This window comes from Patagioenas fasciata, chromosome 10 (genome assembly GCF_037038585.1).
Source record: "Patagioenas fasciata isolate bPatFas1 chromosome 10, bPatFas1.hap1, whole genome shotgun sequence".
NCBI lineage: Eukaryota > Metazoa > Chordata > Aves > Columbiformes > Columbidae > Patagioenas > Patagioenas fasciata.
Genome location: NC_092529.1, coordinates 21367345 through 21392154, shown reverse-complemented (window position 1 = coordinate 21392154; position 24810 = coordinate 21367345). Strand labels below are relative to the sequence as shown.

Sequence of the window (24810 nt, the reverse complement as noted above, 5' to 3'; positions counted from 1 at the left end):
TGATACCTGGTAATTTTGGCACATTTCTGCTTTGATGCAAGCAGTTAGGGAAACAAGCCATCAGCGTGGTCAGAGTGCGAGCCACGGGAAGGGCGAGGAGGATGGCTTCAGGCAGGTTCAGATCAATACAGATGCCATTAAGGAGTGGTATCTTAGCATCTGTACTGCACTACAGCCAATGTCTGAGCCAATAAATTTGACAAGAAATTGCTGCAATCAGATTATGGTTATAAAGAGGTATTAAAGTGGGCAAAATGCCACCCAGCTTGAGAGTTGATGTGAATCTCTCACAGACCTGGTTTGGGGAGGGAAGCACCATTAGCAGAGTTGGAAGTTGCCCAGCCTATTTGGGAGTAGATGGGCTCAGAGAAAGGTATTTTGTCCGGAACGTTGGTGTTCAATGAATGAACACATCCATTGACTAAAATAAGTCTTATTGCTTAACCCAGAGGCTTTGAAAGAAGTTGTCATGACCCAGAACAAGGCATTGATGGCTGGCAGATCGAAGCCAGCATTTTTGTGTGTGATGAAGCCACAAAACATGCAATTTAGAGGTCAGCCAAACTGTACTCTACCACTGCTTTCAAATAGCCTCAGATACCCTCTTGCTGCTCCTGGTGCTCTGTATGAAAATGTCTCTTACATGCTTCTGGATGCCGAGATGTTGTCTAAGCTGTTGCCTAAATCTCCTGTGTTATTGCTGAATTCTGGTCTATCTGTGCTCATTTGCAGCAGCTGGGACTGATCCAGAGACGTCAGTGAAATCATCCACTGGAAGAAACTTTTGAGGATTAGTAAGACTTTTTCCCATCTGTGATGTAAATGCACAAAAATCTGTCAGCTCAATTGTTTTGCTGCAAAGTCTTGCCATGTGAGGTGTTGAAGCTTATTTGATTCAGCAAGCTGGTGCACATATTTGCCGAGATGACACCATTTTCTTGTTAAGGAGAAACACAAAAGAAATCACCAGCATGTCCCAACGCCTAATATCACTGCTAGTTCCCTGCTGCCCTTGGCCAGAGGAAGTGCTGCAGTGTAGATGAATTTCCAAAATTTCTTGAGGGTTAGGAAAGACAATATAGCAATACCCACCCTCCCTTCCCAGTGGTGGTCACGACATCACTGCTGTTGAGGCCGTAACAAGAAACTGGGTGTTTCTCTCTCTGGGTTCGGGAGGGTTACTCCACGGCAGGGAGCTTGATTGTGCACATTCCTCTGCTCCCAGCTCATTATGGGACACTGTTATTTTGGCAGGTTTTGCAATCAGGACTGGCAGGCACCCAGGAGTCGGTGTCCAAGCACATCCCAGCGCTCCTGAGCCAGCAGCTATGAAATTTGTTGTTGCGGCGCTGCCCTTGTCATGGGAAGGGTCTCAGCAGGGGGACAGCAGCAGGTGGCACCTGGCTGAACCCCCCACCGGCCCCTCCGAACCCCCAGGGCACCCCGTGCTTGCTCCAGCGTGGTGCCCAGCCCCATCGCTCCCTGTCCCAGTCTGCCCAGTGCTCTGTGCCCTTGCCCAGCCCTCCATACCCCACTGCCCACGGGTGAGTGGGTTTTTCAAGTGAAGCTGTGAGCTTGTGTTACTCCTGGTCCCTGGCCGCAACCACGGCTCATTTCCCTATCATATTGCAAAGGGCTTTAAGAAAATATCAAGTTATTGGTGTAACATTTCATGACCAGTCTTTTGACCTCCATGAATCTGCAGCATTTCTTGGGATAAGGTGGAGCTGGAGGCGGATGCTCGTGGCCATTCTCAGGAGGATCACCAGCAGCCTTGGAGATTTTGTGGCCACTCTCAGAAGGGTGATGAGCAGCCTTGGGGATTTTTTGACAACAGCAATTAGAAAATTTAGGCTTGCAGAAGGAGGCTGGGCTCTCGGTCTGGTACAGGGGCAGGCTCATGTTACTGCAGCTCCTCTTAGGGAGCACCAGCCAGGTGGCCACTTTGCTGCCTAGTCAAGTGGAAAATTGCAAATGCTTCAAATAGCACTTGGTGTTATTTTATTCATAAAGAAAACACAATTTGACACAGATGAGTGCCGCGCTGACCTCTGCCTGTCTTTGCCCATTCCCCTCCCAAGTCCTCCTGGCAGGGCTGGCCCTGGAAGGCAAGACCAGCCCTCCTGCAGCCTTGAAAACTGCCAAATCAAGCCCAATTTCAGCCTGCCCAGAAAGAAGAGCAGAAAGAGCTAAAGCAGGGAAGCAGCAGCATGGGAACAGGAGCTCAGCAGAGCTGCCAGCCCTGGGGCAGGGACCCCACTGAACTCCCCGCCGAGACCAGAGCAAATGCTGCTGCACGGGGCACTGGCTGCTGGGGAGATGGAACGTGACGCACCCGACCTTAGCCGAAAATTTCCTGCAGATTAATGACAGCAATCAGTGAGAGGGCTCAGCCCTGCGGCAGCCAGTGTGCAGGGCTCATTTGTCAGCATTCAAGCTGACTGCGAAGCCCAATGTCCCACGGCTAAGGGCACAGGGAGGCTCTTGGCAGCTCTACAGCACAAACCAGAGCAGCACATCCATCCATCGGCGTGGTGCTGCTGGACCTGCTGTTCTGCTGTGGTCCTAAGGAAGTCCTTGCCTGCGGTTCAGTGCTTTTTAATCTCATCCCTTGCAATGTGCAGAGCACATAACACTGCTGCCTGCCAGGGCAGAGCTGAATTCTCACCCTTCTACCTGTTGGCAATACTTGCATTGCCCACCTCAATGTTGTTGGCACCAGTTAAGTTGTTGCTATGGATAAACCAATTTTTACCTGTCTCAGGAGCTTGTTTTTGCCCCGTACTGTAAGTATGGTGGCACTGAGGATGCCAAAGACTGCTCTGCTGTTTCTGGAGATGCTGCTGACTGCATGGGAAGAGCATCAGTCACTGGTACAAAAGGGCTCCAGCAGTTTTGGGGAGAATTGCTGTCATGCTGCAAAGAGACCATTAAGATACTCTAAAGTACCTTGAAGAATAGTGTTTTGCAAAAATGGAGGCTTATGCCACATGAATAATGGGGACAATATTTATTTCTGGCTGCTTCAGCACAAAGTCAGCTGTCTAGGGAGCCAGGACAGGTATCACAGCAGGGTGCTGGCAGCTGGTTTTGCACCGTGAAGGATGCAGCATGGGGGTGGCTGATCCAGTGCAGCTGCAGAAGCAGCAGTGCAGGGTGGGGAAGGCAGAGCCTTCAACTGGGGCAGCTGTGTGCCAATTAGTTCCCTGCCTGCACTGAGCCCATATAAAACCTCTCGAGACAAAAATGTCAGCCTTCCTGGAGTGGGTTATATTAGGTGTTGGAGCTGGTTTACACTTGTGCTGCCTGGGGACTTAGGCTGAAAAGGTAAGGAATAAAGCTGAGATCTCTTTCCAGGAGTTAGAGCAACTTACTGTAATGAGCTTGACTTCTGGAGGCTGGGATGCTATAGAGTTATTAATATTATTTTTAAAAACCTCAAGCCTATGAAAGTCTGGAGCAGTCCATCTGTTTAATAGGATTTCCCAAATGTCACCCCCTATGAGACTTCATAGGGCTGAAAAAGGAGAGAAGAGGCAGGATAAAGTAATCTTATAGGGCTTCTGTGGAGGTTTGGGGACCAGCCCTGGCCCAGCTTTCTGCTCTGGGGTGTGCTGTGTCACAAGAGAGGACTTAGAAGTGTTTGCTGTCTCAAGAGCCTGGGTTGTTGTTTTCTGGACATGTGTTAATTTTACCCAGAAATGGGCTTTTCATCAGTGATCTCCCCACTCTCACAAGGCACTTATGGACTTGCCTGATGTGCAAAGTCATCAGCTCTTGTTCCTGTCCCTCTGAACCAAGGCTTGTTGCAGGCAGCACGTGGCAAACCCTTCTCCCCAAGCAGTGCAATGATTCAGGACACCAAAATGTTGCAATTCCCAGTTGCCATCTGATTTTTGGATTTATTCCTGGAGCCAGTGCCGCCAAACAACTGATGGCATTCAGCGGCTGTCGGTGGGACTTGTTCTGCTCATGGGCCTTGGCACTTGCAGCTCCTCTTGCTGAAAGTGGAGTGGCAGCCCCAGCCAGTGAATGGGGACAGCCACCGCTCCAGTGGGCAGGGTCCCTTGAGGGCTCTTGTGCTGGCCGGGCACAGGGATGCTTTGATAGAGCTGGCACAGACACCAGCTGCTGGCTTTCTGAAATAGGGAGAGCCAGGAAAATCCCGCTGTGCATGCTGGAGCTCTGCTTTGGAGGGCTGTGTCCTTGTGATATACCCTCTTGCACAAGGGGCTGCTGGACCACAAAGCCTCTCCTGAGTGTCACAAGCTGCTGCATTTCATGCCTCTTTGTCTTGCTGTAGTTAAGCTTTTCCGTCCCCTCTGGGAGCGATTTGTGCCTCGTTCCTCATCTTGATTTTGAAGCAGTTTCCATTTAAGATGCTGCCCGTGCTGGTAACTGCAGGGAAAGTACTGTTGATAGCAGGTCCCAGGACCACGTCCCTCGGCCTCATGAGATCCGTGTCCCCATAGCAGGATAGCCGCAGTGCTGGTCCCTTCATAGCAGTTTCTTCCCTGTGCTCTACTTCACTGGCATGAAACAGCCATTTTCGCATTATGAACGTCTCCTCTGCAAGTCACCAACACAGCTCCTCTTGTTCCCCTTACTCTCTCCTGTGCTTTCCAAGAGAAGGGCCTGGGATTTTTTTGTAGTCTGGATAAGAGTTTCTAAGTTCTTGAATGGTGAGAACCAGCTTTTTGGTCAATCTAGATCTTTCTTTTAACAATATAGATTAAAAAAAAAATCCCTCTAGATCTTGCCTTGGCATTTTGGAGCTCTGCTCCCCATTTGACCATGGTTTTCGCAGCCAGCGCAAGTCAAGAGACAGTGCTGAGCATGGTGGATGCTGCTTTAGCCGGAGTCACCCTGAATGTGTGGGCTTATTGCTGGTGTGATTCCAAGCAGGATACGTGCATGTGGAGCTGAACTGTCAGGGTTAGTCCCATGGGAGGGATGTCTGGTTTGGGATTTCACCTGTGTGGGGGGATCTGGGGAAGCGAGTCCCTTGCTCAGTGTTAAGTGGTGCTGGGAAAATCACTGCTGCTTCCTGCCTCCTTGAGGATGGGTGGAAAATCCACAAAATCACAACTTCTATATTTTACTCTCTCCCTGTACTGTGAGAGCTGTAAACAGATGCCTTTAAAAACTGAGATCATTCTTATGACAGCCAAGATAACTGAGTTCTACAGAGATGTTTAGTAGGAGCATGACCCTGTTATCATGAGCCCAGAGCTACTGGAAGGGCAGTGGCACTTACCTACCTGTTTGAGAGCCTCCTCCTGCTAACTATAGAATTATTTCCCCTCTCGCCCTTTTGTAGAGGAATTTTTTAGGACTTGTTCTTTATTCTGGAGCTGAAGTGTTGATTTTTGTAGCCTTCACCTCTGTTCTTGTGTGAATAATGTGTGTGATTGCTGAAAAGAGAACTCTATGAAGTGCAGCTCAGTGTGTTGGTGGAGCAGGTTGGCCGAAGCCAAAGTTGGTTGGAAATAGGGGCAGCTGAGGGACACGGTGCGTGTCGTGGGCCACCTCCCCTGTGCCCTGAAGAGAAGGGTGGATGACAGAACAGTGAGTGCATCCCATGGGAGCTGGGACACAGGCACTTCTCTGGCCAGCTGTGGGGATGCCCTCACAAGTGGGGTGAGTTGTGTCCATGGGGAAATCCCACCAGCAGCTCCCAAAAATGCCAGTCCCCTCCTTCTGCAACGCTCAGATGAAGGAGTTTTAAAGGATGCTCTCAAAGCCCCAGTTTTCGGCATGGGCAGCCAGCTACCGTGGTTTGCCTGGACAAGCGGAGCCTCTCCCTGGTGCTGGCGTGCTGCCTGTTGTTGTTTTAAACCAACTGCAGAGCAAAGCTCCTCACTGGGCAGCGAGGCTAATCTCAGCTCATCTGACATTAGTGTAAACTGACACTCTTGGGAATTTGGGGACAGAAAACTTTCCCTGGGGAAGCAGCCGCTATGCAAACCCTGCCTTGAGAAACGGGGGAGAAAAGCAGCAAAGAGGTGCAGGTGCCTGGAAACAGCCCCCTCCTCTGTTGGAGGATCTGGAGTATCTGCCCTGCCACCCTGGGAGCTGCTGCTGGGGAGGCTGCGCATGCAGGGTTATTTGAAGGCAGTTTGCTGTGGTTAGAGGGATGTTAGCCACATCAGAACCAGCTCTGCAACACCCCTAAACCAGCCCCTGTTGAGTCCTTGCAAAGGGTGTCCTGGCAGGGGACGGTGTCCTGCTGGAGCCCTGCTGTTTGCTTGTACCCACGGGACACGGTGATACCAGAACAGGTTTTTTGGGAGCAGCTGCAGCCTTTGAAAGTAGAAATGTCCTTGGAGCCACGCTGGCAGCCTTTCCGGCCCCTTTTGTTGTGGAGCTGGGGATTGCCTTGCACTCCACAATCCACTACTGTAATCCCCTTGGAGTGCTGCTCTGGTCTAAGTTTAAAAGGGGTGCAGCTGAGACTGCTAATGCAGGCAGCACTGGCGAGGGGTGCTGAGCCTTCCTCGTGCTCTGTGTTACTGAGTGGGTCCCCTCTGGGCTGTAGCTGGTGGATGGGTCGTGCTGGCAGAGCCCTTGATGTGACTGTGCCCTCAGTAGGCTGTTTTTACACTGGTTAGGGGAAACAGAGCTTTTCTGCCCATCACTTAGACCCAACTTGGTACTTGTGTAGGGCTGGAGCCTGCTGTTCATGTCCACTCTGGAAATGCAGCAGGAGGAGCTGCCTTGTTTCCATCCTCCGTCACCTTCAACCGCAGGGTACAGCACTGACCCAGCAGCTGCCACAGATGTCCCTGCTGGTTGACAGACGTGTGGTAGCACAGGCTTTTATCAACCTGGGCAATGTTTGGGAGGCTGAAACAGGAGTGAAATCTCTGACCTTTTGGTGCCAATGAAAGTAAAACTGTCTTGGAGCTTTCTGGGGCTGCCAGCAAGCCGAGGGTGAGCTGGCGCAATGGGAGAGCCTGAGCTCCCGGGAGCATTTCAAAGCCATTCAGTGCTTGGCTGTGGTGGAATTGTGGTGTTTTGGAAAGGGGGAGCAATGAGGAGATCTGTCCAAAAACCATCTGGTCTGGGGGTCTGGAGGCTGCCATAGATTGCTTTGAACGCAGCAGGGCTGAACTGCATGGCGCTGAGCCAAGCTTGACCTAACCAGCTTATTTCCTTGCTTTCAGTAATGCCCGTGCAAATGTGCCAAGGCCTGAAGGTCACAGCCACGTGAACAATGGTCTGGGCATTAACTGTGGGCAGAATGTGGCTCCTCCCGAGTTTGCCATCGTATTCCTGAGCCCCGGGAATGCCACATACCCCCAGCATGGCTGCAGCCCCCCCCGTGTCAGTGCCTTGGATGGGTGTGGGAGAAACTGAGGCTGGCTGGGAGCAGCACCTCCTGTACCTGGCACATCTCTGAGGTCCAGGAAAATAGGTAGATGTTTGCTCATCCCATGTCAGCCCCAGTTGTCCTTCTGGCTGTCGGCAGTGCTGGCCAGTGGGTTGTTTTTTGTGTGTTTCCCCTGTACTGGTGTCTAGCTCTGGTTTTGGAAGAAAGCCATGCTCTGCTGAGCATGCAGGGTCCCTCTTGGTGCAAACAGCCACAGTTGTCCCTGTTGCAACAGAAGTTACTGACCTAGTGTGGTGCACAAGTGCATTTCTCTTGGAGATCTGGGAGACAAGTTCCAGAAGTCTAATAGCAGATCAGAGCATCCCAGCCGAATAGTGGTGATGCATCTCTAGGCATTGATGTCATCAGATATGTACACAAAATGACATCTAACAGCATCCTCAGCACAACCTTCTCTAGCCACCTCTGGGTGGCTCTGACTCCATAAAGCCCCGTTTCCTTTTGGAGCTGTTTGGGTGCTCTCCTTGGGTGATTTGGAGGAGAGGGAGATGTGTGTGGGTGCCGTGGGACCTGGCCCAGCTCCTCCCCATCCCAGGAAGGAGCTGGCAGAAATTCACAAGCCAAGGAATACTTGGGGCTCATTCTGCACCACATCTGTGGGAGACATCCCGCAGGCTGCTGGACATGCTCAGAGCAAGCCTGATGTTTCTCCCCAGAAAGCCAAACTTTGTCTATCCTACTGCAATGCTCTCATCCCTCACTTGCTGTTCTGAAAGCCCTGGCAGACCATATGCTGAGCCCATCAGGTGGAATTACTTAATCTGTCACTGATGACTGACACACGCACCCGCGAGCAGGTCACTTCCCTCTAATCCCTTGCTGCCATCACCTGCCTTAACACGCATGGGGCAAAACAAGCAACATGTGAGCAGATGGCGCCTTCTCCATCACCCCACCACCGCTTCAGCAGTCCCCCAAAATATAGCCCCCTTACCTTTTTCCCGTGAGCTGCCCCCATGATCCGATGTGTTGGCTGTGCCCTGCGCACTTGGGGTGAGGGACTGGCTGGCTGCCCGTGGTCACTATCCCCGTTACTCCTGGGGGGATGTGTGGCTGTGCAGCTCCCGGCTCCTCAGTGGCTGCTGCGGGGAGATGTGGGTGAAATCCAGCCCGTTTGCAGCGGGGTCAGGCGGGAAATCTTGCTTTTCCTCCCTTCTCCCAGCACGTGGAGAACTCATTTTCTTCGTGCACCTAACGTCTGGCTCGCGCCCAGGCTCTGCCCAGGCACAAAGGCAGCTTTCATGCTGTGGATGCCCGGTTTCTAAGCCGGGATCTGTATTTTGAGAGGCTGTGGAAGATTACAGTAATTGCACTTGACAGGGCAAGATGTCACAGGACGCGGATTCGTCCGGCTGCGGGGCCTCGGCACCCATCGGTCCTTGCCGGTGGCATCCTTCATAGCTGCTCCTTGGGTGCCTTGCCGAAATAAATCCATACCACCAAAATAAAGGAGGATTATCCCTCTGCTGCTCATGTGCATCCTGGCTCTTGGCTCCTCTTGCAGCACTGGATTTTGCAAACTTTGTTCCTGTGAATGCCCTGGGCTGCCTGTTTGCTGATGGAACCCACCAGGCCCCCCTGGTGAGCCCGGGGTACCCTGAGTTGCGTCCTGGGAGACCGGGCAGGTCAGGGCTTGTGTTTGCTGAAGTCTTTGGGGGATGCAACACCATGATAACCAGCCAGGTAGGTGCCTGTCTCTGCACTAATACAGCTTTCAAAATGCTAGGGCACTAAAAAAACCTCATTTGGGGATTGCTGTCCCTGCACCCACAACCCTTTTCAGATCTTTTTTTAAAAAATTAGCAAGTTAAATTTGACTCCTGAAGCCATATTTATAGCCCTGCCTCCCAGATTCTGGACTTTTGAAAAGCTTCGATTTATTTCTCGGGACACTGTGACTTTGGCAGGAATGGCTCCTCGAAACACTGGCTGATGATTAAGGTGCCACAGGAGTGGCACTTTTCGCTCTCCCTATTTATTGAAAACAGTGATGTACCTTAGTAACCGCTCAGCAATAGATTCAAAGCTAGTTTTAACTGTCTGTAGCGTGCTGAAACAGAAATTTTCTTTGTTTTGGCTTTCAACCGGATTTCTAACATGCATTGCAAAAGGCCAGGAAGAGTTTCCTGCAGCTGAAAGGTGCCGAGTGTTTTCTGGGCTGTAGCTGACGCTGTGCACTGGTTTACCCCATGCAGCCGCCTTTCCAGCTCTTAGGCTGTTTTCAGTTTGGCTTACGAGTGAATCTAGACCCTCTGAGGGGGCTTAAAATAGTTGGCATATTTATGCTGACAGTGCAGCAGGGCTGGGTGATGTGAGGGCTGTTGTGTCTGTTGCGTTGGGTTATTTCTCTCTGCCATGGGTAGAGATGATTCAGCGCTCGGGATTAACCGCTGCTGTTGCAGCGGATTTAGGGATCGATTTATGGCAGAGGCTTCCCTCGGCGTGGTCAGGTGCACGTTTAGAGCACAGGAGGATAAGCTGGGATAAAATACTACGGCTATTGAGGGATTCCTCTGTGATGGCCATTTGGGAGTTTTATTTCAGTTTGGCTTTTGGAAGTTCTTACAGGTGTTGCACAATTTATCTTGGGATTTTTCCCTCTTTAGGGGAAACTGGTTGCCTTGCTGGTTTTTGATGGTCGTGCTGGGTTTTGGATCCAGGGTTTCATCCCTAAGGTGGCCGGTGCAGGACAGGCTGTGTCTCTTCCTGGCCTTATCCTGCTGACACTCTCCACCCCTGGGGTGACCTGTGGGCTCAGACAACCAATGTGAACTGTCTGTTAGAAGCTGTGCTGGGGCAAACTCTGCTGTTAGAGGCAGAAAAGGCTGTTCAGAATTGCCCTGTGTTGCCCTGCTCCAGCAGAAATGCTTCAGCCTCACATTCTGCAAAACTGCTGGTCTGCTCTGAAGAATGAGGAAAAAACAGATACAATCATAGGAAATTAAAGTCTGTATATGATGCCAATTTGTTCCTGTCCATGATGACAGATAAGCCTGGGCCATTGCTCACAGGCTTTATCAGATCTCAGCAGTGTGCATGCTTGGGGAGGCTTTGGGCACAGACGGGTGAATGCACCCAGACACGAGTTGGGGGCAGATGCTCCCCCAAGACCTCCTCGACGTTGGGCAGCAGGATGGGAACCATGCTGGAAGGAGGTCTGCGGGGCTTTGCTGGCCTGCTTTTCGGCAGGAATCTCTCCTGTTCCACAGGGTCAGCCAGCAGCACTGCGGTGCAGCTCCCCGAGCAAAGTGGCTGTGGGGGTGCCAGCTCTGGTGTGTTGTATCCCTCCAGGGTGATGCTGGCTCCAGCTCTCCTGGTAAAAGGCTCCCACCTATCGGTTGTGCTGCACAATTTCAGCTGCCTGAGAAACCTGCACATCCATCCCTCCCTCCCTTTTTGCTGGCCAAAGTCAGATTGGCACATCCCTGGTGTTATCACAACCTTTGGGAGACCTGTCCTGGGGGCTTAAACTCTGATTTAACCCAGGAAGGGTGCAATTGGGTGGGGGAAATGCTTTGGTCTGTGAATATTACCCTGCTTTGCTGCAAGCCATCCCTGTGGCCATTGGGCCTTATTGTGGCTGTAGGAGACACGGTGTGGGGGGGTGACAGGAGCTCCAGGGGGAACCCACCAAGGTCTGAGCATCCCCAGGGATGACGTTACCCTGTGCCATGTGGGGAGGGGAGCAGCTGTGTGCGGTGCTGTGGCGATGGTGATATCCAGCTGGTGGCAGAGGACACGGCAATGTCCACGAAAAGCCGGGATTATGCTTGAAAATGGAAGCGAGAAGGTAGTGTCTTATAATAGATATCTTATTTAAGAAATGTGAAAAACCTCCTACAAAGTTTTTGGTTTGAAGACAGAAAAAATAAAATACCCCAAATTTGACCCATAGATGAGGACGACTCGGCTGAAACCTGGTCGGGCGTTTGCTCAGGCTCTGCGGGTGCTTGTACAGCCCTTCTCCAAGCCCTGTGTGGTCCCTGCTGTGACACGGCTGGTCCCTGGAGCGCACAGCTGCTGCTGGGCTGCGTGACCGGGCGGTGCGGTGGGGCTGGGGTCCCTGCGATGGGGCTGGGGTCCCTGTGAGACTGGTCTCGCCTTCGTGGCAGGCTGGGACTTGATGTTAATCCATCTTCCTGGGGACACAGCCTTCCATCTCCAGCATCTCAGGCCAGCCCTCATATTTATTTGTTCTCTGATTATTTTTGATGTGCTGCAGGAAAAAAGAAAAAAAAGAGATAAATGAACAAGGAGGTTGGCACCACAGTGTAAGTTTGCAAGGTGGCAAGACTTGCAGCTTGGCTCGATGTGGGGGGATAACGCTGCTGGCCCATGTCTTCTGCAGAAAGGTACGTGAGATGTGGCTCAGGAGGTGCTATGGAGAGGCTGGGAGCCTCTGGAGCTGGTGGCAGGGCAGGGCCACATACCTCTTCAAAGGGGCTCTTGTTATTCAGCCCTTTTGCTCCCAAAAAGACCCAGTTGTCGCGGAAGCCCAGCTGGTTCACGTGGCTGCTGCCCAGCTCCACAAAATGTGCCCGTACTTTGTCGTTCATCCTGAAAGAGAGTAAGAAGGTGTCAGTGTGGTTCCAGGTGGGTGCCCCCTCCTGTCCCCTCTCTGCTGCTGGCAGCAGCACCTGCAGCTCCCCCCAGCTGTGGGTTTTTGGGGAGCCAGGTGTTGTTCCCGGGGCCAGACTCACTTTGTGGCAGCATCATCGTAGCTGGCTGTCAGCACCATGGTGCCGTACTTGATCTCTTGGAGGAAGGTGTCCAATTGTTTAATGTCTAGGGGAGAAGAGCATTAAGGGAAGAAAAGGGGATTAAGCAGCTGTGTGGCTGCTGGGGAACCTCCTCTGGGTCGGTTAGAAATATCCTGGTGCCAGCCAGGATTTGGGGTCACAGGCTTGGGGAAGGATGTGGCTCCCAGGTGCTGCGTTCCCCATCTTGTGTTCCCACCTGGGGTCTCCCACAGCACCCAGGGCTGGGGCTTTCCTCCTGCTAGTACAACTGTGAAGGGGAGTTTGCTCCTAAAGTTTGCTGGGAAACCCAGTTATGTGAATTTACTTCCCACCACACGAAATTAACCCACTTGGCCGCAGAGCTGCCTGCCCTGCTATTCTGCCTGTGGCTGGATTGCCGGAATTATTCCTCATTCTGCATCCAAGGGATGTTTGAGTCCAATGCCCCATCTAGTGGCACAGGAGCCAACTGCTGTCTCCTCCCAGGTGCCTCTCCCACCGCACATCTCGCTCACACACTCAGCTGGAAACCTCATGATATTGCTGTTTCTCCTTAAAACTCCAGAGTTACTGAGAACAGGTCGCAAGCCCAAAAAGCAAAAAGGGTGATTGATCCATGGGGATCACCCTATAGGGGTGATTTTAGCATGTGATTTGGAGTATTCCTGCCAAAACTCTGCAGAGGTTTGGTAACAGATTTGCAACCACGGTGGGACTTGCAACACCCTGCAAGTCAGTGCGAGCCGGGTTGTGAGCAGGTGCTGCCCCTGCTCAGAGCAGCTTCTTGCTGTTAGGAAGATTGTTTGAAGCTGGCAGGCACAGGGACGTGGTCTTTGCTGCCACCAAGCTCTGCTCCCTGTGCCTGGCTGCACTGGGGCTGGGGGCCGCATCTCACCTGCCCTGCACCAGGGTCTGCTGTGCCTCAAGCTCCTCATTTATCCTTCTGCAAAAGGCAGGGAAACAAGCTGCTGATCGGCCTCCAGCAGCATTCAAAAACAGAGGTGAAAGCTGCAAAATCTCAGGATTAGTGTAACTACCTGATCTCAGAAAGTAGCCACTCTCAGGTCCGAAGTGCCCTGGTCTATTCAGCTTAATGGAATTTTGGTTTTTTCAGTCTTTTACATGCACTTAAAATGCACAAATAGCCAACCTCGGATGTGAATGCATTACAAGGGCTCCAGGCTCAACAACCTCAGGGAAAGCTGAGCTTTTCTCACCCAGGCTGGCAACCCTGGTCAAAGTCCACTCAACTTTATCATTAAATACACGGCAGAGGAGCAGCCTAAACAGCCGGCAGGCAGCAGTGCCCGTGGGAGCCCTGGCTGGGAGCTGCGGAGCAGCAAAGAGACCGTGCTTACCTCCAGAGAACATGTCGAACGTACCGATTTTCAGGAGCTGCCCACTTGTTCCTGGAAGGTTAAAATTCGAAACAGAGCACAGTGAGTTTGCACTGGGGTGGCTCTAGGCTTTGCCAGACCACCAGCTTGGGGTTCCTGCCTCAAAATGCTTAGTTCGTCACTCAGTGTGTCGTATTTGCTGTGACACTGAACGTGTTGCTCAGTGGAGTTCAGGGAGCCATTGTGCATGACCCAGGTGGGTTTGTTCCCATCCTCCTTGGCATTTCTTGCAACTGTAAGTTTGTCTGATGTTCTTTTGGCTCAGCCACTGTGCCTGGAACGGGGTTCCTGATGGCCTGTCCCCTCCCAGGGGCAGGAAGGGACCCCAGCCATGGGGACAGAGGGGTTAGTGCCTGCTTGACTCACCGTTCACCAGTGCGATGTTCAGGCCTCGGCCAATGTTGTTTTTCACGCTGCTCATGAGGCTGGAAAGGAAAGTGGAGATGACCAGTAAGTGCAGGAATGCCCTGGAAATACTGGTGCTGGTGAAACAGTGTGATTCGGCAAAGTGGCTGCAGACAGCAAAATATCTGCAGAAGTGGTAGCAAAGAAAACAATTTCCAACTTTTTTTTTTTTAAACTAGAAATGCCCTGTGATGGCCATTATTGTGCTTGGCAGAGGCTAAACTTGCCCATTCAAGGCCAGGGCAGCCCCATCCCTCCCATGTGCTGCTTACACCACATCATCGAAGCAGATGGAGGGTCCCACCACGTTTGCGGCACCACTGATGATCTTGAAGGCGAACTGGTTCTGGGGGCAGCTCTTCTGGTTCCCGCACTTGTGCCGGGGCGGCTGCTGGCCTGCGAGGGGGAGCGGAGCTGCAAGCCATGGGGGGACACCGGCTGTGTCCAGGAGGGGCTGAGCAGGGCTGGTGCTGGGGCATGGTGCCCCATAACGGGACAACACCTGGACCAGCTTCTCACTTGAAGGAGGCTTGTCCTGGGGCTGGGACTGGCTTCTTGTTTGAGGTTTATGGTGCTGAGGCTGGGGTGGGTGGGATAAGCTGGCAGGTGCCGCTCTGGGCATGAGCAGCGGGATGGCACGGCCATCGGAGGGGTGTGTGCCACAAGTGTTCAGAGCTGGCACTTGTTCAAGACCATCCCTGGTGGCTTTTCTGCCCAGAGTTTCCCCATTCTTGGCCAGGGTAGGGACCTGTGCCACAATGCCTGGACAGGCCAGTGACACTCTTCCTGCGATAGCCTGTGGCCCAGGGGTGTTTCTGCTGGGGCAGGGGGATTGTTGAGGATTTGTGCATTTGCAGAGCCCACCAAGGACATTGCTGCTGTGTGCAATAATGAAACTCCCTTGCGTTTGGGAGGGTGGGACTTTGCCTTGGGAAAGGGGCTCTTGAGGGTACCTATTGTGCTTCCACCATCACCCTCAGCCACGGAGCACTGTTGTGTGATGGAGATGAAGTTGAGAGCGGTACTCACTGTCGAGCTTGTTGGTGGTACCTGTGGGCACCAAGCAGGAGGATTAGACACCCCAGAAAGATGCTGGCTCTTCCCTAAGCCAGGAGCAGCTGTTCAGGCACTATCTCTCCAAAACTGCTCCCCATGTCTGCAGGCATCCCCAGAGCCACCCGCCTTGGTGCATCTTCTCACCATGCTATCCCCAATGGTCAAAACTGGTGGCTATAGTCTCGGCCAGGAACTGCAAGTACAAATGTTCGTGGCAACTATATACAGCTCTGGGGTCTGGCTCACAAAGGGGACACCCACACCCTCCCTCTGGACCCAGCTGGAGCCCTGCTGGTGTCTCACCGAGCCAGCTCCGCAGGCTGATGGCTTTCCAGCTGCGATCGAAGTACGTCTGCACGATGAACCATGTGCCCAGCAGCGTGACGAGCAGAACCACGAACCGGATCACGCCTGCGAGGGATGGGAGAGGAGCCAGGTGAGAGCAGCGGCAGCGTGGGTCGGGAACTGGAGCTTCCATCTGGCTTCTTGGGAACTCGGTTTGTGTGTCCCCAGGTTACTAGGCACAGGGTGACAGCCAGGGCTTGTGTGGCATGGGAAGGTACCTTAATCCTTCCTTCATCCTCTGAAAGGACTCTGACATCTTAATTAATATCTCTGGAGCATGTGGTGATGCTCAGATAGGCATTACCCTTCTACTGGGAGCCCCTATTAATATTTCTCTCTGCATTAAAGTAAATCTGATAATTAGTCAGAAAGCTATGTAAATTCAAATATTTCTTACGTTCCCAGCACTGGGAAGGCTGCTATCCCCCAATTAGTCACTAGCTACAGCCAAGCAGCTGCTAATACAAATGTGATTGGCATTTGGCTTTAAACCAGCGCTCATCAGAGCAAAACGTTCCAGCCCTGCATGGAAAGAGTAGAAAAATACACTGATATTGCAGCTGAATGGCTCTTATGGAACCAGGAATGTCTCAATAGCTGTATCTTCCCAGCCGCAGAGGGTTTCATTGGGAAAAATACAACAGGCTGAAATCTACACAAATCTGTTAAAAACCTGAGGCTTATACAAAGGCTTTTTCCCATAGCCCTGTCAGGGGAGAGTCAGGGTAGTTGGGCTGGGAAGGGGTCGTGTAAATGAGAGCGGAGCATAAAGAACTGTAGAAAAACGGACAGAGAAAAGTAAATTTCTGTTTCCCTCCTTACCTGACACCCGCATGGTGGTGGGGAGAGAAAGCACAACCAACAGGGGGTGGCCAAAGGTCACCAGTCACCCTGAGGAAAAAGAAGGAAAATACCATAAAGCATACCTGTAACCCACCAATGCTGGTCAGATATTAGTTGAAAAAATTAATTGCTATGTTTAGCATATTTGCAACAACTAAGAAGTCACTGAAGGTGCATAAATTCTGATCAGGCACATGCGCTTGGTCCCACCCTGATGTTGAAGTCCTGGCTCCCATACACTGGAGCAGGCTGCATGGATTGAGCTTGCTTTATTTTTAAGCCTCTGAACTCTTCACTGTGCCTGTCTGCTGTCCTGTGTGCTCCTGTTCATGTCCTTTTCTCAGTAACCCATTGCTCTTTTCTATTCTGCTGATAGTGATGAGCTCAAGGAGCATAATTTTTGGCCAGGGCTTTGCTGCATTTCCTTCTGGAAAGATGCAAAGCAGGTTTCAAATATTAAGGACTGCAAAACGCTGTCTGAGGACAAGCTGCAATTTGGCCTTACCCGTTCAGAGGAACCTGCAAGAATAAGCGTGTCCTCCTTAAAATCAGAAAGCAAAGGGAGGGAGGGCAGCGCCGCTGAGCTGGGCAGAGCCTTGCCAGATTTGGGGTGCCTGACTTAAGAACAGAAATGTTTCCCCTTGTCCAAATCCTGCAGTGTCTTCACTCATGCAGATGGGGAGTGGTTGTAGTTTGAAGTGTGAACTATTTCCAAGCCATCTGCCCACCTCCCTCCCACCGCTGCTGCCATGGGCACCTGTCACCTCCCGCACCGGGCTCCCAGGGCTGGGGACCCGCTCCTACCTTTGAAATTCGGGGATGCAGCCCGGTGAACGTCCGTGCTGGAAACACCTCGGAGTCCTAAGGCGAATTGTCACCCGTGAGACATGTGCTCGGAGTTTAACAGCCCGATGTTAACTAAAGCAGCCTTTTAGTGAGGCTTGGCATAGAAAATTCCTAGAAGAGCTACAATGAGAGCTGCTTTTCCTGTTTGAAGGGTAAATAAGGAGCAGCCTGTTGTAAGCAGGGCTGGGCTGTAAGTTGATTTCAGGCTTCTGCGTCATGAGGAAGGAGAGAAGAGCTTTGCCTCCTGCCCAGCCCCTCTCCAGGGCTTGAGTTCAGGAAAAATGCCTGCGGTCGTGTGATTATCTGTGGCTGTGGTGCAGCATCCTCTTTTGGGCAGGATGGACCCAGCATCTGTCCCTTGGCACCCCACCACGCTGGACCCATCATCCATCCATGCCCTGGTGAGATGCTCCCCTTTGCTTCTCCTGCACCCTGGGTAACAGGGGCACTGTAAGGGGCTTTTAGGCAGCCTTGAAAACAAGGAGAAAAACAATCTGCACTGTGGGAGGAGAGTGGTTGCTTTCCTGCTTGGCCTCAGACCCTGGAGGGAGTTTGCAGTGGGCCAGGGTGGCTGGTGCCCAGCCAGAGCAGCAGCCCCACAGTGACATTGCAGCTGTCTGGAGCCTGGTACTTGTCCCCATGAGGTGCCAGTGCTGTGCCCATGTTTGCCATGAGGCTGTGGCAAGGAGGAGCTGCCAAAGCTGCTCTCAGCTTCCCATAGGAGAGCGGCCTCATGGCTTATCTGCATTTTAAAGGAAGCCTTGGAAAGCATTTGTGTGCCCTGGTGTATGGTGGCAGTGTGGTTTTGATGGGGTACCAGAAGAGCACGCTTGTTTCGCAGCAGCATCTTGCTTTTCTCTGCAGCTGTTCCTCCCAGAGGAAGGTGGGTGTGAACAGGAATCTGTCCCTGCAGGAGGTGGCACAGGGGTCTGTGACATCTGCATCTCTTCCCTGTGACACTTTGTCCTGAGCCATCCCAGCCTCTCAGCATGGTGCCCCTGAAATGGGTTTTAAACTCCTGCTGGAGCTGGCACAAGCAAGCCTGTTTCACTGAGCTGGTGGGGGAGCCACAGACCTGAAAAAGGACAGTTTAAAAGTTTTGGAGCATGAAATTTTACTTTTTAAATGCAGGGAGCCCATCCCATGCCTGGCTCCTCAGCCCGATGCCTGATAAAGTGACAACTGTGATGGGATCAGAAGAGCAGAACCTTAAAATCCCCCTTGGCAAGTCACAACATCTTCAAAATTGGTATTGATTTGCTTTTGGAGCCTCCTGAGTTGCCCTCCAAATGCCATGAGCAAAACCTGGACCTGGTGAGGATTCAGACTTGGTGAGGATTCAGACCTGGGCCACAATTTGGACACAGTGAGTGGAACAAAACTCCCCTGGGTTTGCAAAACCTGTCCCTGTTTGGTCCCTGCTGTGGCAGGGGACACCAGCCTCACTGGGGCTCATCGCACAGTGCTGTCCTTCACCCAATTTGTGTTTTTCCTCTGCACATACTGATCTTGTTGCAGAGGGAAAGAAATGGAAGACTAAAAAGATTTGCAGCTTTATGGAAGTAATTCATTTATTTGGGCTATTTATCTTACCTGAATCCCAGGTAAAATTTACTGGGTGAGGTCCCTGGGTGGTGAAATTCCTAGAACCTGATTGCGTTACAAGAGAGCAGCCCTGTCTTGGGTTTTCTGGGTTTTCTATGATATTCTTTGTAAATTTTCCAGGTTGATTTAAAAAAAAATTGTTTTAAAGACTGCACTGGAAAAAAAGTCGGCTGTATTTTGGCATCTGCCAGAGGGCAACTTGCAGGAGGGGGAGAAAGGAAGGAACTGTGGTGAGTGATAAACAGAATTATTTGCCTAACAACCGGAAACCTATTTGCTTAAAAACCATTCCGGGAACAAAAACTTTCTCAGACAAATATTGCTAAAGAGCTCTGTGGCATTGTAAGGCAAAGGCTCCACCCTGAGCCTGCTCAGGACTGAAGTGCCTCTTGGCACTGCCAAGTTATCGCTGCCAAGAAGAAACCAGGGTACGTCCCTGCCCTCACAGGGAGGATGTGGGGGGTGGCTGTTCCTATTTCCTCCTGCACCAGAGGAAAATTTCACTTCTCTTCCCCAGAAACTCAGCATTGCTGGCTTTGCGTTTTTTTCCTGCTTTTCATCCCACCCATCCCTCTCTCTCCCAGCTGGCTGTGGGGTGGGGATGCAGCTCCAAAGAGGGTGGCTGCCAGATGTCACCCGTGCCCACATCCAGCAAGTCACTGCTCCAAAAATCAGTGTTTTCCTGTGAAACTAAATGCAGGGAGCACAGAAGAAGGGCCGGCATGGGGTGGGTGCACATCGGCTGTGTGTCCAGGCCTGGTCCCACCACGGGAGGATGGAGGATGTTATGATGCTATTTTTAGTCTCAAAATGAGTCAATCTGACAGAGCTTTGCCGAGCTACTCAATGGGAGAGCACTGCTTGCCAAAGGGCTTATAAATTCCTCGACTCACAAAAATGCTTGGCCAGCTGCTGTAAATGCCAGAAGGCTGGAGAGCATCTTATGGCCAAAATGCCCCTGGCACAAATCAATAGTTAACCAGGGTGAGGCCCTGATCCTGAAACAGAAGCTAAACAGGATGCACGGCGGTGGCTCCGCATCTGGGAGCGGGACCATGGCCAAGGTGGGACTTGACACCTGAGGTGCTGCTGAGGAAGTCGGTCCCTGGGGCCTGTGCCAAGGGGACAGTCCGGTTTTGGCAGCTGTGCCAGGTGCAACCCTGCCCACTGTGTGCTGCAGGGCAGGTATGGCCCCTCCTGCACTCAGCTGCCTGTGACTGTCAGAGCAGCTTTACCCAACTGCAGCTGTCATCAATTCTGTCTCTTGATCTTTTATTTGTCATTGGCGGCCACTTGTCCGGTTCTCTGTCCGTGTCACTGAGCCCAAAGTTAAATCCCTATGAGCTTCTCGCCGGTGAAGTTTCCCTGAGCAGTAAATCAGGAGCTGCAACAGTGATGAGAGATGGAGGGGAGTGATCGCATCCCCTCTGGCATGAGAATGGTGACTGGCAGCTTGGTGAGTATCCCTATGCCATGGGTTGCAGGTTGTACTGAAGTGCCCCATGCCAAAACCCCAGGGCAAAAGGAGGGACACAAGTGCTGGTGCTCAGGGTTAGCAGCAAGCTGGTTGCTGGGAAGGGGCTGGGACAGAAAGCACAGGGTAAGCGGGGCCACGGGGCACTGGACAGCCACAGTGAAGGGATCTGGTTCTTGGTACTTGTACACAGGAGGACCTGAAATGCATTTTTGGCAGTTAGCACAGCCCTGGGTGCCAGCACCCAGCATCACTCAGCTCTCCTGCTTTCCCCATGCACCCTGACTGCTCTGAGTGCAAAGAGGTTGCTCTTGGGAGATGGGGATGCTTTTGTTATTGTGTCAGAGGAGGTTTCCAGATGATCAGTGTGCTGCTTTCTGTCAGAAAGGACTTAGTATCTCATGTCCTCCTACCCTTGCATCTAGTCTGGTTTCTCGGATCTCCAGCTGATGCCATCAGTTTTCTGAAGAAAACAACGCCTTCCCTACTGCTGCAGTGTGGGCAGCAAGACCCGGTCCCTACACAAGCTCTTCCAGTAGTGCAAGAAAAAAAGAGATGATATCCTGAGCTTGACCTTGGACAAGCCGCATGCTTTGCGTGATGAACACCCTGCAAATTCATCCGTAGCTGTGATGGATAAAGAGGTTTGACCCGGACAACACATCACAGAGCTGATTCTACCACATATCCTGTAATGGGTGGGGATGTGGATTTAACCATTGCCATTAACACAGGTAGCTCATTAATTCTGCTCAGCATACTGGGCACGCCGTTCCTCTCTGCAGACAGTGTGGGTACCAGTACATCCCAGGTAGAGGGGGCACCATGCACTTAGCAGCACAGCCTTTGTGACTTGGGGCACCTACCCAAACCTCATCTTGCTGTCTGGCACAGGGCTGGTTGCCCCCATGTGCCCCCCATGGCGCACAGTGACTGCGATTTGTTGGGAGCAGCTGTTATGCAGGAGGTGAAAAAAGTAATTCCTGTGGCTGTGAGCTCATGTGTTCCCTTTGGAGGTTTTCTCCACTTTGGCACTCGCTTTTTTTGCCATATGAGAAGAGGAAAACCTCTGGGCAGCAGCCTGACCCTCTGCACTTGCACTAAACGAGCACACCAGGCAGCGTGGCAGTGGGACTAAAGCTGGGGGGGCTAGAGCAAAGCACCCATGGAACCAACACTAGTCCCTGGTAATTAATTTAATACTTGAAGGTGCTCTCTGCAGAACACTGTGCACTGAGCTTTTCTTTGCCTCCCCCCAGCACTGCTCCCCAGTGCTGGGCAAGAGCACCCAGGCTGCATCCTGGGCTGCGCACTGGAGGAAATTCCAGCTTCTGCACCAAAACCTTCCAGGCAGGGAGCAGAAAAACAAACACAGGCCTGGGATTGGCATTGGGAGAATTATTGCCTTCGGAAGGAAATTTTAGCTGTGGTGAGAGTCTGGGCTTGAACAGTGCAGTCTAAATCAGAAACCTCCTCCCTCTCCCGGGAAATATCCTTCCTATTCGTTTGTTTAGCTGCTGGCAATAACTGGCTCAACTCAATAACGAAGCGCCCCGAGCCCCAGCATGCTGCAGCACAGGTCTCTGTGCTGTCCCCCAGCTTCCCATCCACACAGGACTTGTAGCACCCTGGGGGATGCCTGTTTTGGGATTAATTTATCCTCCTGTTTCAAGGGACCTGAGTACCCCTGGGTCCTCTGTGGAGATGGAGACGTTGCTGCTGCTTGCAGAGGAAACAAGCAAAACACATCGGCAGGGCTGGGGGCCTTCTCATCCCAGTGTAGAACCTTGTCTGAAACGCTTCTGCTCTCTGCAACTGCGTATTTCATCCCAGTTGTTTCCCTGAAACCAAAGGAAAGGATGGGGAGTTGTGCATGGGACGTGGCTGTGACACAGCCCAGGTGCTGGTCTGGGAGCTCTTGTGTCCTGTCCCCGTGCCCTGCGGTAGCCCAGGTTTGCTGTGGCACATGGCAGAAAGGTGCTTTTAAATCACATCAGTGAACGCATCAAGTACTGGGGTCAGGGCATCAGCTTGGTCTTGCCTCAGCAAAAACTTAACTTGTGCAGTGCAATGGAATTACATCAGGCTCATCTGCAGGCTCCCCCTGGGAAGCTTCTGCAGGATTTGGAGAAACAGAAATTAAGAAAAAAAGAAAAAATGATATCAAAAAGCTGCCAAGCTGGGGAATGAACAATCTGTGGTGAAAAGTCACTGTACTGTGGTGAGCATCATGCTGGGCTCAGCAGGAACGAGCTGATGGGTGAGGAGCTGCTCTCCGCTTCTTCCTCCTCCTTCCTTGTACCAGCGCTGGCTGCACGGGCCCCATGTGGGACCTCGGTGGGTGGTGGGGAGAGCTGGGGTGCTGGTGGCTCCTGACAAAAAAATCCCAGTTGTCCCTCTGAGGAGCTGTTTCCTACAAGAGCTCAGCACCAGGGGGAGGCTGCCCCTGAAGATCCCTTGTCCACAGGGACAGTGTCTTCAGGGAGATGTGGCTTTGCGAAGTGCTCACGGGGCTAAATTAATCCCAAATTCTGCTGCTGAAAGGTTTGGGCATTGCCGCTTTGCAAACTTTGTCCTGAAGAGTCCTGTGGCTTTATGGTTTCAGATTGTGCACGCAGGGCTAAACCACGCACATCAGATGTTAAACGTAGATGTTAAATGTTGCTGCTCTGTTTATCTAGTGTTCAACACCACCTGCAGTTCCTGCATGGTGCGAGGGGTGCGAGAGGGCGAGGGTTGCACCCGCAGTCCCCACCTGTGCCACCACTCTGGATTATTTACCCATCAACAAACCATCCTGCTCCGGTACTCACCTCACCTCTCCCACTTTTGTGCAGGTCAGTAAACAGCTGTATTTCATTGACCAAAAAGTGAATCACGCCAGCAAACTGGTGACGCATCCCACAGGTGTCACCAGCATCCCGAGCCTCCGGGTGCAATGCCAGCGGGGTTACCTTGTGCCAGATGGGCTGGAGGAAGAAATGTGCAAGGACAGAGGTTGACTGGAGGGATGATATCAGAGTATTAGACACGAAGGTGAGGAAGCAGTTTCACAAGAGAAGGGTGGTGTTTGGTCGGTGAGGGTTTGGTGTGGCCACTGTTGGGGGTGCTGTTGGGCAGCAAATCCACCGCCCTGCTGCAGCCCTTTGCTGCTAGGGAGAGAAAAATAAATAAGGGAAATCAGAAATGCTTTTCCCAGTAAAAGAGAAATTAGCTCGTGCAGTTCTGAGCCCCCCGTCTGCGGGCTCAGCGCAGCCAATCTGTTTTTGTTGTTTCACGGGACAGCTCTGCAACCGGACAATGACAAATCCCAGGAATTAGCAAAGTGTAATTACTCCATATTAGCTGAATTCACAGTATAGACACAGATCATAAACAGCCATTGATTATTCCTAATTTCACATTTTTAGCATTCTGAATTGCAGCAATTACGTCTGTCCGAGGGAATTATCTTCTCTTTCAACCCCTCAAGTCCCCAGTCACTGCCCTTCCTTTAAAATGACTTTTTTTTCCTGCTGAAAAAGAGGATATTTAATACAAATTCCTCCTACTTCTACAACAAAATTCCCCCCCACCCCAGCCCCCAATTCCCTCTGGTTCTGCAGCCCGAAGGTTTCTCCATTTGCTGCCAGCTGCCTCAAAATGCAGGTGGGAGCCCAGTGCGATCTGTAACCCCTGGGCCACAGCTTCATTTCTCCCGGGTTCGCTGCCGAGGTAATTAGCACCCTGGCTCTCAGTGGGGGTGTTGCAGGGCTGTCCCTGGGAGGGGGCCTGGGCAGCACCAGAGGTCGCGTCCCTCCCCTGCTGCTGGCACACAGGCAGCGCTCGTGTTTTAAGCATCGCTCGTGTTTTAAGCATCGCTCGTGTTTTAAGCATCGCTCGTGTTTTAAGCATCGTCTCTTTTTCAAAACATGGTTGCAGGCCAGGGTGTGATTTCCAAAGGCTAATTTGCACCTGCAGTGAAATCACACTGGGGGCCTCTGTCTCCAGCCCTGTAAATGACTGTGCCCTCCCTGGACACGATCTGTGAGAGGGGCTGGCAGAACTCAGCATTTTCTTGTTACTGACTACAAGCAGCATTAAAAAAATGAATGTAGATATAAAGTATTAATATTCACCCAGGAAAATTCAAACCTTATTAGTATCATACCATTACATTTGTTTCTTACTCACAGGCAGTGATTTCATTAGACAGCACAGCAGAGCATAATGCCAGCTCCGCAACACTGATGCGGTCAGTTGAGAGGGGGAAAGATCCCGCTTACTGACCGCAGAGCATTTGGGACTTTTCCTTTTGCTTTGCCCTAGTAAATACCGAGGGATGGTAGGTGGCTGCTATGGGGCAGGCTCTGCACTCACAGATGTGCTGGGGTGTCAGGCTGCACCCGGGGCTGTGGGCGAGGAGGAGGAGGAGGAAGAAGAGCAGATGGGCCGGTTGGCTCCGCGCCACAGGCCATGGGCTCCTGAGTTATTGCAGACACTCTGGTCTGACCCACACAGCAATTTTGGCATTTTTATCTATTTTGACATGATTTGCCCATCTTGGGCTGTGGCGGTGCAAAGGGAAAAGGGGCCAAGACGCCTGTGGTTCAAAGCACTTGCAGGGAGTTATTTATTCCAGGCAGAGGCTGCAGTCACCAAGCAGCAGCAGCAGCAAATTTTTATTGCACCCATTCCTAGGACACTGAAGAAGGATTATGTATGCTT

The 24810-nt window shown here is 51.9% G+C and overlaps 2 protein-coding genes and 1 long non-coding RNA gene across 8 annotated transcripts in view; 1 reads left to right on the top strand and 2 right to left on the bottom strand.

The window, feature by feature from the left end:
• The window catches only part of FAM107A (family with sequence similarity 107 member A), a 28405-nt gene extending 19961 nt beyond the window's left edge, over positions 1 to 8444 (bottom strand). Inside the window, exon 1 of the mRNA XM_065845624.2 lies at positions 8328 to 8444. Within this exon, the coding sequence (XP_065701696.2) occupies positions 8328 to 8351 (24 nt within the window). The 5' untranslated portion in view covers positions 8352 to 8444. The remainder of the gene's footprint in view (positions 1 to 8327) is intronic.
• The window catches only part of LOC139828795 (uncharacterized), a 34663-nt gene that overhangs the window by 768 nt on the left and 9085 nt on the right, over positions 1 to 24810 (top strand). For 2 of the 4 annotated variants that reach the window (XR_011740781.1, XR_011740779.1), the window contains exons 2-3: positions 733 to 18390; positions 18750 to 23139. This is a non-coding gene — a long non-coding RNA (uncharacterized lncRNA). The remainder of the gene's footprint in view (positions 1 to 732; positions 18391 to 18749; positions 23140 to 24810) is intronic. The other 2 variants (XR_011740780.1, XR_011740782.1) reach the window with 2 other exon arrangements.
• Positions 11474 to 17117, bottom strand: FAM3D (FAM3 metabolism regulating signaling molecule D). Of its 3 annotated transcripts, XM_065845723.2 has the most exons (10): positions 16983 to 17117; positions 16158 to 16226; positions 15294 to 15401; positions 14964 to 14984; positions 14207 to 14330; positions 13896 to 13954; positions 13491 to 13541; positions 12094 to 12178; positions 11824 to 11950; positions 11474 to 11609 (listed from the first exon to the last, which is right to left on the bottom strand). In XM_065845723.2, the coding sequence occupies exons 2-10, from the start codon at positions 16168 to 16170 to the stop codon at positions 11520 to 11522; spliced, it is 678 nt and encodes a 225-aa protein (XP_065701795.1). In that variant the 5' UTR covers positions 16171 to 16226; positions 16983 to 17117; the 3' UTR covers positions 11474 to 11519. The 3 variants fall into 3 exon arrangements, with proteins under 3 accessions (XP_065701795.1, XP_071669396.1, XP_071669395.1); XM_071813295.1 differs by lacking the exon at positions 16983 to 17117 and having other exon boundaries at positions 16158 to 16245; XM_071813294.1 differs by lacking the exons at positions 14964 to 14984; positions 15294 to 15401; positions 16158 to 16226; positions 16983 to 17117 and having other exon boundaries at positions 14207 to 14712.

Coding starts and splice junctions, on each gene's coding strand:
- FAM3D (XM_071813294.1), bottom strand. CDS start 14,556: ATGCCCAGAGCGGCACCTGCCAGCTTATCCCACCCACCCCAGCCTCAG. Junction 13,542..13,895: donor GAACATCGCACTGGTGAACG/GTGAGTCAAGCA, acceptor TTAACCTTCCAG/GAACAAGTGGGCAGCTCCTG. Junction 12,179..13,490: donor GTTCGACATGTTCTCTGGAG/GTAAGCACGGTC, acceptor CTTCTCCCCTAG/ACATTAAACAATTGGACACC.